A 13,524-nucleotide genomic window follows, 5' to 3' on the forward strand; every position below is an offset into this window, starting at 1 on the left:
ATTCCCCCACTCCATGAGTGTAAAAACCCTGGTGTTTTGAATCACACTCTCCAAGGAGTTTGGAACCAGATATTTCAGATCATGGAGAGAGTCAGAAATTCTGGGAGGTCAAGATTCCCATCCCATCGGGTCATCAGGATTCCTCGTCAGTCCCCACCCTAGGCCACTCTAGCCCCAAACTCACCTTCACAATCGGGGCACCTAAATAGTTTGTTTATTTAAAAAGACTCTTTGGAGTGGTCCTGGGTAGGGGGGAGTAATGACCCTTTTTCACCCCCAGCCCTGGCAGGCGTTCTGGGAAGCTCAGCCCCCCTCACACACATTCCCCCCACTGGGGTGCACCTCACGTGGAGGCCAGAGCTGTTGTGGCCCTCGGAGCTCAGAGTGCTCGCCCCAGCTGCTGCCGAGAGGGCTGGGGCACCCTGAGGTGAGGGTACAGAGGTGGCCCCCAGTCTGGGGGTGGCCCCTGGGTCTCCATGCAGCAGGGAGGGCAGCCCCAGCCTCTAGAGCTTATCTGGCAGGACCTGCAGGCAGAGGGGAAGCCAGGCTTAGCAAGGAGCCTGGCGGGGGGGGGACCAGGACCACAGAGCAAATGAGGAGGCCCCAGTTCAGGTCCTGGTCCCACCACTTTCAGCTGGGTGACCTTGCGTAGGCTATTGCCCCTCTCTAGGCACCGGTTTCCCCATCTGAAAAGTAATATCTATCTATCCCATGGAGTGTCCTGCAGGTAATGTGCTTGGCACAGGGCCGGTATGCAGTAGGCGCTCATATAATGCTACCGGGTGGCTATGTGCATTCATCCCTGAGGATGACATTCCCCTCTGGACATTTTAAAGGGATCTGGACGCTCTTACTAGACTAAGGACTACAGGGGCAGGCACACAGTAGGTGTTAACGTAAATGCTGATAAGAGATGGAGGAAGGGATTGCACCTCAGTAACTAGGGCTGAGGGTGGAGGGCCCGTGGCCTACGGCCACCAGGAGGGTCCCTTGTCTCCCTGCCTGCCCACCCACCTGGGCCCCCCTCACCTCTCGCCGCGCCCCGTCTGCCCGAGGACAGGATCCCCTCGTCCTGTGCTTGGAAGGAAGGAGGCAGTGTCTGAGGGGTGAGGACCTACCTCCCCAGCCCGTTTACCCCCCTGGCCCCACCCCTCCACCTCTCGCCCGGGCGTCCCTCCTTCCTACCTGGTTGCGGGTCTTATGTGATTTCTGCATCCAGGCTCGCCACTGGTCATAGAGGCGGAAGCTGAGGTTCGAGCAGTACGCGTGCTTCTTGAGCCAGCCCAGAAACTGCTTGAGCTCGCGCCTCACCGGCCCCGAGCTCGGCTCGCCGCCCCGCGGCTCGCACGTCCCGCCGCCCGGGCCCGGGCGCTCTAATAGGGGCGGAGAGACAGAGTCAGAGCGCGCCCGGCAGAGGGCGCGCGCGGGCAGGAGAGGGATGTTCCCTTAGGGCACCTCCCTCCCTGTTTCTACGGGACCCGGTCCTCCCCACGGCCCAGCCCAGCACTGCAGCCCAGCTGCGCCCCCAAGGAGATAGGGGGCAGGGGAAGGAAGGGGCTCCTCCTCCACATCCCTTCTAGGAACCCGATTCCCGTGGCCTGAGCCAGGTGTGAGTGGAAGGGGGCGGGGGGAGGAGAGAGGCCAGGGCCAAAGGGATGAGAAGCAGACAGAGCAGGGGGCAGAGGAAGGAAGAGAGAGACGCTGATGAGAAAGAGCTGGAGAGAGAGAGACAGAGACTGAGCGATGGAGGCAAGGAGAGACAGATAGAGGGAGAGCGAAAGCAATGAGAGACAGCCAAGGAGATGCAGAGGGTCGAGAGATGGAGAGCCAGAGCAGGGAGGGACAGAGACACTGGGGGTGTAGGGACGCAGAAACCAAGAAAGGCAGAAAGATAGAAACAGGGAGAGAGAGTGAGTGACAGAGAGATGAAGGGAGACAGAGAATTCGAGGTGGCTCTGAGGGGGAGGGGCAAGCCCCCAGGACAGGCCTGAGAGTACAGCCCGTTGGATGGGGAGTGGGCCAGGAGGGCCAGGTGGGAGGCCGGCCTGTCGGTCCAGTCACTGGCCGCAGCCAGCCCTGAGCAGGCCGGCGGATAAGGACATCGGCCTCACATCATAAATAACGCCGGGGACCCGCTGACAGGCCCTGGCACAGCCCCGGCCCCCACCGCCCCTGCCGGCTTCCCCTGGCCTCCCCAGCCTCCCCAGCGGACACAGCCGCCTGCTGGCTCACGTGCAAGAATCACAGGTGCTGGGCACGAGCAGGGGCCAAGGCTCAGGCCCCTCCCAGCTGTGCTAGTTCCCGCCCACCGCCGAACCTGGAGGGGCCCGGGACGGGGGCTGGGGGACTGGCTGGAGCCCTGCTCTGCCACTCCCTGCCTCTGGGATCCTCACTGGGCCTTAGTTTCCCCATCATCCCAGGAGCATGAGCCAGGATTTCAAGGGAACTGAGTTCAGATCCCTGTGTGACCTTGGGGCCTTGGTGTCCTCATCTCAGAAAAGGGGCCCTCCCTTAGGTGAAACCACTGGGGGAGCAGGGGATGGGAGTCTCAGTAACTATTACTTGCAAACGCTTGAGTGGCACCCACCATGAGAGCACTTTCCATGGGTTATCTCTCATCTAACCCTCACAATAGCCTGAGGCAGGCATGATTATCATCCCCACTTTCCAGATAGGGAAGCTGAGGCCGGACAAACCAAATAAGATTTCATACCATTTCACAAAGGAGAGAAGGGAGGTCCATGGGCTTAGATAAACCCCCGACCACAAAGGGACTCAGACCCAGCCCCTGATCATGCCATCCCGCTACCTTTAACAGAAGGGGAAATCAAAGCCGGTCATAGGGAGAGTTGGCAGCCCATCGTCTTAGAAGCAGGGGTCTCAAACTCACTTGCCCTTAGGGGCTGGGGAAGGGGTACATGTGGGTGAAACAGGCCAGGTGGGGATGGTGCAACTGAAAGAGTAAGGGCCCTGACTTAAGGGACAGCCTCTGCTGATGGGGGCTGTGGAGTAACTCTGGTTGTGTCCTATTACATTTTCTAGACAATTTTTCTAGGGAATCTAGGATATTTGTGTTCAAACTTATTGTTTTTAAAAGTCTGCCAGTAGGTCAAACTTTTTTTTCCAAATGACAGGCCAAGAAAATAGATCCAAGGGCCACAATTGGCCCCCCGGGGCCAAGAGTTTGAGACCTCTGCTCTCTTGAAGGGAACAAGGAAACAGAGGCCCCAGACTGGTTTGGGGCTGGTCCCAGGACCACCCAGCCCTGTTGGGGTGCTCACCACTTCGGGGGGTGGAGGCAGCCGTGGGGTGGCTCCATTCGCTCCATATCCCTGCCTTCTTGGAGCCATAGATGCCAAAGGGGTTGCAGCGCACTTGCACAAAGTAGACGGTGCCTGGCTTAAGGCCCGCCAGGCGGCAGGAGGTCTGGTTGCTCACATCGTCCACCACCTGGGCGGCAAGGGAAGGGTCAGAGGTCGTCCACCATCTGGGCGGCAAGGGAAGGGTCAGAGGCGGGGGCAGCTTGGGGTGGGGAGGGGGGAGAGGAGGAGGGAGGAGCAGAACTGGGGGGTGGGTGCGGGCACCTTCCAATCCACGCTGTCCTCCACTCGGTAGCGGATCTGGTACTTGGCTTGGAAGAGGAAGTCCTTGAGGGCAGGCGGTGAAACCCAGCGCACGCTCAGCTGGTCCTCCAGGCCCCCTACGCGGCTCACGTGCACTTCTGGCGGGGGGTCGGTGGTCACTAGGGGGGTGGGGTGGGGCTTAGTCACCGGGCTCTCTTTGGACCTGGCTGGCCCCTGTCTGGGTCCAAATACCAGGGAACGTGGCTTAGATGACACCTGCCTCCGTTCTCCCCTCTCCCCCCTTCAGAACGGGTGGATTACATTAGATAATATTCAGGAAACACTCAGCACCTAGAAGCACTCAATTAATGTTAGCTGTTATCACCATTATTATCTGTGACAGGAGAAACATAATCCTACCTTCAGGGAACTATGTAAAAAGCAGACACTCCCTGGATGATGATATTATTTTTTTTGAGGGGGGGGTGGGTACACGGGCCTCTCACTGTTGTGGCCTCTCCCGGTGCGGAGCACAGGCTCCAGACGCGCAGGCTCAGCGGCCATGGCTCACGGGACCAGCCGCTCCGCGGCATGTGGGATCTTCCCGGACCGGGGCACGAACCCGTGTCCCCTGCATCGGCAGGCGGACTCCCAACCACCGCACCACCAGGGAAGCCCGATATTATTATTATTATGCCCAGGAGACCAGGGAGCCAGCCCTCGGGCTGCCAGACTCCTGGGAAGTTCCCCCAACCCCCCCCACTGCCCACCTCCTGCTCTTTCCAACTTCACAAAGGTCCTCAACGTGACGGCTTTGCTCGGTGCAAAGGGACAACTGAGGCTTAGAACGTGCCCACTGCAGCTTCAGGACTTAAGGAAGCAAAGTGGGAAGCAGGAGGAGGGAGTCACTGCAACACTTCTGAGGAACCTTCTGGGAGCCCTTTGGGCAGCAGGGAGGGCTGGCTTCTTCCCCTGAGGCCTTGGTGAGGGGCCGAAAGGGTTAAGGCACAGGCCTGCTTGGGGCTGAGAAACACCCTAATTAGATTAGGCCCAATTCTGCTCGCAGATCATCCATTTCCTGCCTCCCGCCTGCACGCCCCCCCCAGCTACAGGCTGCTGCTTCCTGGGGCGCCTCCAGACCTGGGCGCCCCCCCCTCCCAGCTCCCCGGGGGGCCCCCCTCAGCACACCTGGGCTGCCGAGGGGGAGGCAGCCAGGCCAGGTGTTCTCCACAGAGTAGGGGTATCCTGGCTGCTTCAGGGGGCTGGAGACGGACGGGTGGATGCCTAGCTTCTCCCCATCCCAACCAGCAGCGCAGACCTCAGCTGAGCTGCAGCTTGGCTGGGCTGGTGGGGGCCGAGGGGGAGGGGGTGGATCCCAGGTGGGCCAGGCTGGCTTTAGCTGGGGGGCAGGGCTCACCTACATCCAGGATGTCCAGTGTCAGCACATCAGAGCGGGCCGAGCCCAGCCTGTTGGTGGCCTCCACCCAGATCTCATAGGGTGTGAAGAGAGCCAGGTCCTTGGGGATGTGGCAAGAGTGAGGTCCGACCGTGTGGTATTCCTCACATGTGTTGTCCTGCCCATACCACCTGCAGGGGCAGGAGGGGAGGAGGACATGTGAGGGTCCCTTTGGGCCCCCAAACCTCCCCCCAGCAGCCCCAGAGTGCAGAAAGGACACCAGTACTCCGAGAGGGAAGGCTTGGCCAAGGCCACACAGCCAGACTGGAACACATGTCACCCGAGGGCCACCACCAACCTCAGCTTGTACTTGAGGGAGTAGTTGGTGTGGAGGAAGGTTTCCCCGTGGGCCCCCGGCGTCCAGCGGCATGTCAGGTCCTTCATGTTCTTGGACCAGCAGCTGATGTTGAAGGGTTTCTCTGGGGGCACTGGGGAAGGGGGGTGCAGGGGCTGAGGGTCTGGACCGGCCGTGGACAGGTGGAAGGGGGAGTTGCTGGCTGCCAGCTGGGGCCCCCATCTTGGAGCGGAAGGAGGATGGACAGAGCAGATGTTGGCAGGACCACCTGCATAGCTCTCTTGAGGATGGTCTTGTGGGGGGGTGGTCTCCAGGCTCTCATTCCCACCCTAGCGGCCTGTACCTCTCAACTTATGCCAGTATACCCATTGTTCAGCCCCAGACCAGAGGGCCCATGATTCATGCTCCTCTCCAGAGGGAGATGTTGCCCCCAAGAGCTACCCCTAGGTGTCCTGGGGGCCCACTTACGGCCAACATAGAGGCAGGAGCCGGCTAGGATGCTGCCGTCACGGGCGTGGCACACGAGGTTGTCCCCCGACTGCTGCCTGGATCCGTTGAGGTTGGCCAGGGCAAGGGCTAGAGTGGAGGCGTTGAGCATTCGGGACAGCTCAGGGGGCAGGCGGTGCCCGTTGAGGGTCCAGTAGAGGCCCTCGGCGGTGGCCCCTGGTGGGTCCCCGTGCACTGAGCACGTGGCCTGCAGGGAGGAGCCGATGAGGAGCGTGGGGTCCTGGGGACTGATCACAGCCGTGTCTGGGGTCAGAGAGGAGCACCCGTCAGGCCTGGGATGGAGCTGCCCTGAGCATCCCCCACCATCCTAGATCCTCCAAGACTCACGGTAGTCCTGCAAAGGAGCTTTATATGATCGTCCCCATTTTACAGAGAAGGAAACTGAGGCTCTATTAGGTCAAGTGACAAACCCAAGGTTGGTGGCAAAGCCAAGATTCAGCCCCAGGACTGTCTGATTCCACAACTCAGGTCCTCCCAAACCACTTCCTCACTGACTTGTTTAGGGCTTTCTGAGTGGTTACAAACCTCACTCAGATCCAAGCACCTCTTGCTTTGCACATACTTCTGACAACCACTACACTCTGCTTTTTTTTTTTTTCATTTTATTTTTGACAATTAGAAGTAACAGACTGTGTGTTCTTTCTCTTCTACCCCCAGAACCTCACACATGTGTCTCTGTGGGGAGGAAGGCACTTCTAAAAAGGGGTGCCCTGACCCCTACTAGAATCCTGCTCATTTTATGGATGAAAAAAAACAAGGCTCTGAGAGATCGAGTCCTTTGCCTAAGGTCACCAAATAGAAGAAGGGCACACTATTTAAACCTATATTTGTTAGTCTCTGCGCTGCCACTGGAACTGAGAGTGACTGTGGCAAGCTCTATCTAGGCTCCCCACCCCCATCCAAAGGGACTTGCCGTCATCCTGCTTTCCCTCGATTCAGTTTTCCTAATCTGCAAAATGGGAACAAGAAAACTCACAGTCCTCAGGGCCATTGGGAAGATCAGATGGAAAGTGACTTCCTAAACTGGGTTGTGTGTGAATTGGGTGCTGGGCACAGGGGCCTCTGGGATGCCGTGGTTGATGCCTTTCCTCCTGCCTTCCACAGGAGAAGCCTTCTAGTCCAAAGATTAGAACTTAAGAGAGACCTGTTTTTATCCAAGGGGAAACCAAGGCACAGAAGAGGGGATGGGGATGCACAGTTCAAGCCCCTGATGCCCCTCTGAGTCTCAGTCTCCCCACCTGGGAAGTGGGCATCATGGTATCAGCCACATGAGATTGTTTGAGAAGAGTGAAAATATTGTCTTAAGGACAACCCTGTGGGATCTTTAAGCCAGGCTGAGCTGTGTTCGAATGCCCCCAGCTCACTCTGGAGGTTAAGCCAGTTCTTTTACTTCTCTGAGACTTTGGGAAGGGGCCTCTCCCTCCACCAAGAGTGGTAATGAGGACTCATTCACTCATTTGTTCATTCATTCATTCAAGGAGCACCTACAGTGTGCCAGGACCTGAGGGCACAATGGTGACCAAGATACCCCAAATTCATGCCCCTTTGGGCCTTGAATCCAAGGGAGCAGTAGGAAAAAGAACAAATAAATGTCTAGGAGAACAAGTAAGGGAGAAAATAAAGCACGAATCAGTGGTGGCAGCTAAATGGCCCAAGAGGCCTGTCTGGGGTGGTGGCATTTGAGCTGAGATGTGAATAAAGTGAAAGAAGTAGCCATGAAAATATACAGAAGAGAGTGTCCAGGCAGTGGGAGCGGCAAGTGCAAAGATACTGGGGGGCAGGGGTGGTAGGAAATGAGGTCTGGGAGGTTAGCAGGGGGCCAGACCTGCAGGGAGGAGTTATTCCAGGGTTCTGAGCAAGGGAGGGATTTATATTTTAAAAGGATCACTGGGCGGCTGTAAGCAGGGACTGCAGGGGGGCAGAGAGGCAGGGGCAGCCCAGCTTCCCGGGCAGCCAAGGACAGGGTGATCCTGGTTCCCCTGGGAGGCCCCTAAATGCCAGCGGCTGCCCTGTGCTGGCTCTCACTGCCCCAAATGGGCGAGATGGGGTGGACACAGTTCCTGGGGCCAGCCCTGACGATTTTCCGGGGCAAACTTGGCTTGAGGGCCATGTCTTGCTGGAGCCTGGGATCGCAGTTGCGTTTGGGGCTTGGCCCAGGGCTCGCCGGAGGTCTCAGCGTCCGTGCGAAGGAGCCGGCTGTGCCGGCCAGAGCCGAGGAGGCGGGGGCGGCTGGGGGGCGGGGGGCCAGGGGGCCGCCCCGGAGGTCCCAGGCAGCCAGCCGCCCGCTAATTCGGAATTCCTTCAGCATGAACTCGGGCGTGCCAGCGTCTCTGCCCCGGCCCACCCACCGCTTCCTGCCTGGGCTCCCCCAGCAGGGTGGGAGGCATGGCCAGGCCTGCCCGGACCCCAGGCCCATTCTCAAACCTCCAGGGGTGGGTCACGGCCCTCCTGTCCCCCACTCACCCCCACGGCCAGGCCAGGAAGGGGGCTCTCAGGGGGGTCCTGGCTGGCTGTGGCACTGCCCCTCTGCCACACCAGCCTGGCCTGGGCTGGTGTGGCCTGCCTGCCAGCAGCTGCAGCTGCCCTCCCAGGGCTGGGCGGGGGACAGGGCAAGAGGGCAAGGCCAGGCGGGCCTGGACAGGCCAGTCACCCACCCCAAGCTCCAGCAGGAAATGTCACAGGGAGGACTTCTCCTCCTGGGACGTGGGTGCCCATCTTGGCTGGGGCACCTGGGCAACTGGCTTCCCCTCCCCTGTTCTCAGTTTCCTCCTCCGTAAAATGGGAGGAAAATACGTTCTACCTGCTGGGGAGATGAATGAGATGAGCTCACCATGTCCAGAGGGCCCAGCACACTGCAGTGCCTAGGAACTGTTGGGATTAGGGCCCCTCCCAGCTCTGGGGTCCTGGCTGGCTGGTGCGCTCCCTCCAGGCCTCCCCAGACAATGGGCCAAGGCATTTGGGACCAGGATGCACACATTCCAGCCCAGGCAAAGCAGCTGGGGACAGCTCACTGAGGTTGGGAGGGCCCTTGGCCTGGTTTGGGGGGCTTCCTAGAAGGCTCCCTTAAGCAGATCCCTGGGCTAGGCTTTTGGACAGCCCCCCTCCCCTGCTCCCTGCCTCCCCGCCTTTCCCTCAGAGCTGGGGCCTTTAAAAGTTTTTTCTCTCCCCCTTCCCAATCTGGAGCCACTGCCGTTATTAAAAAGGAACACCATGTGTTTTAAAAGGGAAAAGTGTGAGGCTCTCTGCAAGCAAGGCAGGAGGGTGGCCTCTACCCGGGGTCCCCATGGGGGTCCCCATCTCCTGTCCCGCTGGTACCTGCAGACGCTTTATGACCCACCCGCCTGTTGGTCAGGTGCTAAGACACACCACACCGTAAGTAGAAACATATTGCTGAGGTGTGAGAATCTTTAATTTCTTCCCCCTTAAAGGAAAAAACACACGCACAACAATCCTTCTACCACCACCACCTTTGCCTGCTGCTCTGCTGGCTGGGAAACAAAGCCTGCCACTAAAGGTGGCATTCACAGGTGTTGCCCACTGGCTGGCAGAGCTGTCAGGAACCCCAGGAGGGCCTGGGGAAGCCCCTCACCTGCCCAAGAGCCTTGGGCATGTTAGGCTTTCAGCAAGTGCCTCCAGGACACCGGACCCTGCTCTTTCTGAAGGAGCACCGCAGGGAGCCTGCAAACAGCTCTGTGCAGTGTAGGTCCACCTCGGGTGCAGTGTTTGCCCACCCGGGTCGACTTGTGTGCCTGGATGGGGTGCGTGGAGTGACTGCGAACATCCAGGGCAGGTTGTGCCTGCGTGTGTGCCCTGTGCTGCCTCTCCCTCGAAAAGAGTGTGACCATGAATGTGTGTGTGTCAGGGATGGAATGTGTGTGTGCGCCCCGATGGTGTGCGAATGTGCATCTGGGATGCAGTGTGCGCACATCTGAGGGCGAGGGTGACGGGCCACAAGCCAGTGTGAGTCTTTGTGTGTCTCTGGGTGTGTCCCAGAGCGGGTCTGGATGTGGAGACCGTGTCCTGGCGGGGGTGTGCATTGGGTGGGGGACCGGAGAGTACTGGAGGCCAGGCGCTCCCAGCAGGGCGGGGGTCTCGGCCTGCGGGGGCTGTGGGCTCCCGGTGGCTGCTCCCCCACCAACGGCTGGGCCTGCGGTGCCCGGACTCGCTGGGTTCCGCTCCCTCTCACTCTCACCCACTCTCTCACAAAGATTTCTCTCCCTAGAGTCTCCTAGCCCGACGCAGCGTGGCCGGGAACAGTTCTGAGCGCCGCCAGTGGCGAGGACTCCATGGACCCCCGCGCTCGGGGTCCCGCAGGGGGAGGGCGGCGGCGCCGGCCCGCGGAGAGGCGCGTCCCCGGGGACCCCGGGCCGCGCGCCAGGCGGCCAGAGCGGCCCCCTCCCGCCCCGCCTTCCTCACGGGGCTCATCCCTCCACCCGGGGGGGCCCCGCTCAGGGCCGGCACCCAGCGCGCCTACCGCGTGCGCCGCCGCCCAAGAGCGGTGACCCGCGGTCTCCGCGTCTTCGAGTCAGCAGACGCTGTCGTGTGCGCCCACCGCGTCCTGGAGTGCAGAGGGTCCCAGGCCGCGGCCCCTCGACCCCCCTGGGCCGACTCGGGCGTCCTCCAGAGGACAGCCCAGGTAAAAAGGCCTCGGCAGCGGAAGCCGGACCCTCGGGCCAGGGGACTTCGGCGCTGTGCGCCCCACAGGTGAGGATGCCCCGAGGGCCGCGCCGGGGGCGCCTTCCTTTGTTCCCGGGCCGTCCAGGTGGCGCCCGCGCCCCCTCCCCCCGCGGTTGCCCCCGGGGCGCACGCTCTCGGCCCAGGCGGGAAGAGGGGAGCACGGCGCCGGCTACTCACCGGCTCCTGATCCCGCTTGCGGCGCCCCGAGGACGCAGAGCAGCAGTAGGGGCAGCAGCGGCGGCGGCCGCCGCGCGGATTGGGCGGCGGGGCCCGGGCGGCCGGCGGGCATGGGGCCGGCGCTGCCGGGGGCGCGCGGCGGGCGGCGGCTGCAGCGGCGGCGGCGAGGGACTCGGGGCGCAGGCGGGGCGCGGGCCAAGTAGCCCGCACGTCGCTGGGCGCGGGCGCGGAGGCCAGAGCAAGTCTGAGCAACCGAATTGACAAGGCGCTAATGCGCCTCTGGCCCCGCCCGGCCCCGCCCCCGGCCCGGCCCCCGGGGGGGTGGCGAGCGCCGGGCCCCGCACCGGCCTCCCCGCCGCCCGCCAGCCCGCGGGCACCGCGGGCCCCACCCGTCCGGCCTCCGCCCCGCCGCGCACCTCACGCGCCCTTTCCCGCGGCCCCAAACCCCCCACTCTACCCTTACCGACCTGGGACCTCCCTCTCCAACCCCGCGAGCTCCAGGCTCCCTACCCCCAATCTGGGACCTGGAGCCCCCAGTCGGGTTTCCATACCCTCGCCCACTTCCCTGCACCCTGCTCTCAGCCATGTGCCCCTTCGGCGTCCCCTGAGGCCCCCAGCCCTCGCCCGCTCCTCCCCCCCATCCTCTGTCTCGGCCCCCACCCGAACTCTGGCCCCGCCCCCCCACTGAGCGGTCCCTGAGCCCCGCCTGCTCCCATCTCCAGCCCCCCTTCCTCCCCAGGGGCCTAAAAGTCGCCCTCCCTCCCGCCCCAAGCCATCGGCGCGCGGGTCCCACTGGTTTTGGCCCAGCGCTCCCCCTCCCACTTCATCCCGCCTCTTCTGGTCCTCCAGCGCGCGAAGCCTCGGCCCCAGGCTTTGCTGGAGGGAAGACGGAGAAAAAGCTGCAAGGCACAGCGTCCCTGGACCTTACCCTGGCTCAGCTGTCCCCCTCGAGCGGGACCGAGCTGGGGTTCTTTGGGGGCATCCGGGGGCCTCAGTAGGGAGTTCCCGCGTGGGGAGGCGGGGAGAAATGGGCCCCCGTGGGAAAGGGGACGGGGGCTTGCGCGGGTCCCGTATGCGGGGCAGGACAGATTCCCAGGAGGAGAGCGGTAAGGAGGTTCCCCCCGACTCGCTGACACCCCCCCCCACCGAAAAACCCGCGCAGCGGCCCGCGGGTGGGGTGCGCCACGCAGTGACTAATCGCTCGGGCGGCCGCCGCCCGCCGACTCCAGGTAACGCCGGCTGCCCCGAGCGACGCATAGTTTGTCTTCCTTTTTTTGCGTAGGGATCCTTCTCCGTGTTATTATTTTTGGCCACTGCTTGGGTTTCGGGACCCCTCCAGGCCCGGGCGCCTCACCCCCCTCCTCTTGGTCCCCACCCGATTCGGGCGCCCACGATAAAAGGGCTCCTGACCTCCAAGGTCCCGGTGGAGGGGGAGCCTGAAATGAGAGTTCCGGGGCCGCCTTCAGTCCGGCTGTTAGAGTCGCAGCCCTGCCCCCAGCCGCGTGCCCTCAGAGGGGAAGGGCTCTAACTCCCCTTTCCAGGGGTTCCCTTAGAGACCTGGACCCTCCGTCTTGGTCCCTAACCAGCCAAGGGGGTAAAAGTGTCTGAGGAGGGCTCAGGAGTTCCCATCTTGTTTGCTCACGGCTGCCCTCCACCCCTGCTACTTGGGTCCCCAACTCAGACATCAGACTGTCAGAAAAGAGGATTAAAGGATGGAGTCCGGGGTGTGGCCCTCTAGTCCCCCATTCTGGACTCTGGATGTGTTTGTGAAGGAGAGAGTAAAGCCCTGGCATACTGCACTGTCGTTTACTGGGGCACACCAGGCCTCTCTGCCTCAGTTTCCTCCTCAGCACAGTGGGTGACTCCTAGCCAGCCTAAGGGTTTCTGTGGGAAGTTGCAACGTAGCAGAAGGCTCCATGGTCTAAACACTTAGCATAGTGTCTGGCACTGGGGGCACATTCTCTTGGAGCCTCAGTTTGTCACCTCTGAAAAATGGGGCCATAGTCCCACCTGCCAGGTGGTCCAGAGAGTTAAGTGGAGGTGGCAGTTCTTGGCTGGAATTGTGTTTCCAGGATATATGCCACCCCTCCCCCACAACCTCTGTCCTGCAACGTTTGACTCCCTCCTGGAGGACTTCAGGCTTCTGGAGCAAAATCTTGATTATTTTCCTCCCCAGTCTCTGCTCCTCCCCAGTCATTCCCCAGTCTCGGGAAAAGGCTCCCCCATCCACCCAGATGCTCGGGCCAGAGACCTGGAGGTGCGCGTGACAACTATCTCCTTCGCTCATCCCCTACGTCCAACCCATCAGCAAATCCTGTTGGCTGATTCCAAAACACATCCCCATTCTGAGATTCGGACCCCTTTCCTCCACCCCATCCGGCTCCAGGCCCCACTATCTCCGTCTGGGATGCCGCCCAGCCTCCTCCTAGGCTTCCTGGGTAAATCCTCTTGCCCTTGTATGTACAGCAGGCAAAAGGAGCTTTTAAAAGAAGCAAAGCAGGTCTTTTTTGCCCTTTCACCCTCTCCCCCCTCCTTTTCTCCTCTCTCTCCTCCTCTTTCTTCCTCTCCCTCACTCCACTCCAGCTGCTGCACCCCCGTTTCTCCCAAACACATAGCCTTGTTTATTATCACGGGGTCTTTGTACATTTGCTTTTCCCCCTGCAGGGATACAGTTCCCCCAAATCTTCACCCAGTTAGCACCTTCTCTTCCGTCAGGTCACAGGTCAAGTATTCTCAGAGGGGTCCCCCAACCTTCCCAGGCACCCTCCATCCCCTTCCCCCCACCTTTTTTTTTCTGCGGTACGCGGGCCTCTCACTGTTGTGGCCTCTCCCGGTGCAGAGCACAGGCT

The 13,524-nt window shown here is 61.3% G+C and overlaps 1 protein-coding gene across 2 annotated transcripts; it reads right to left on the minus strand.

The window, feature by feature from the left end:
• Window positions 1-197: 197 nt before the first annotated feature.
• Window positions 198-10,797, minus strand: CRLF1 (cytokine receptor like factor 1). 2 transcript variants are annotated; one of them, XM_060093899.1, is made up of 9 exons: window positions 10,676-10,797; window positions 5,783-6,064; window positions 5,318-5,447; window positions 4,981-5,150; window positions 3,585-3,742; window positions 3,282-3,450; window positions 1,186-1,373; window positions 1,030-1,072; window positions 198-524 (listed from the first exon to the last, which is right to left on the minus strand). In XM_060093899.1, the coding sequence occupies exons 1-9, from the start codon at window positions 10,785-10,787 to the stop codon at window positions 511-513; spliced, it is 1,266 nt and encodes a 421-aa protein (XP_059949882.1). In that variant the 5' UTR covers window positions 10,788-10,797; the 3' UTR covers window positions 198-510. The 2 variants fall into 2 exon arrangements, with proteins under 2 accessions (XP_059949882.1, XP_059949881.1); XM_060093898.1 differs by having other exon boundaries at window positions 1,030-1,077.
• Between the last annotated feature and the right edge of the window lie 2,727 nt (window positions 10,798-13,524).

The sequence above is a fragment of the Mesoplodon densirostris genome, chromosome 3 (genome assembly GCF_025265405.1).
Source record: "Mesoplodon densirostris isolate mMesDen1 chromosome 3, mMesDen1 primary haplotype, whole genome shotgun sequence".
NCBI classification, from domain to species: domain Eukaryota; kingdom Metazoa; phylum Chordata; class Mammalia; order Artiodactyla; family Ziphiidae; genus Mesoplodon; species Mesoplodon densirostris.

What these genes read in the sequence shown, in the direction of transcription:
- CRLF1 (XM_060093898.1), bottom strand. Translation starts at nt 10,787, where the DNA reads ATGCCCGCCGGCCGCCCGGGCCCCGCCGCCCAATCCGCGCGGCGGCCG. An exon ending in CTCCTGCCTCTATGTTGGCC is followed by an intron (nt 5,448 to 5,782) that starts GTAAGTGGGCCC and finishes CCCCTTCCCCAG; the next exon opens with TGCCCCCAGAGAAACCCTTC. An exon ending in AGGACAGCGTGGATTGGAAG is followed by an intron (nt 3,451 to 3,584) that starts GTGCCCGCACCC and finishes CTTGCCGCCCAG; the next exon opens with GTGGTGGACGATGTGAGCAA.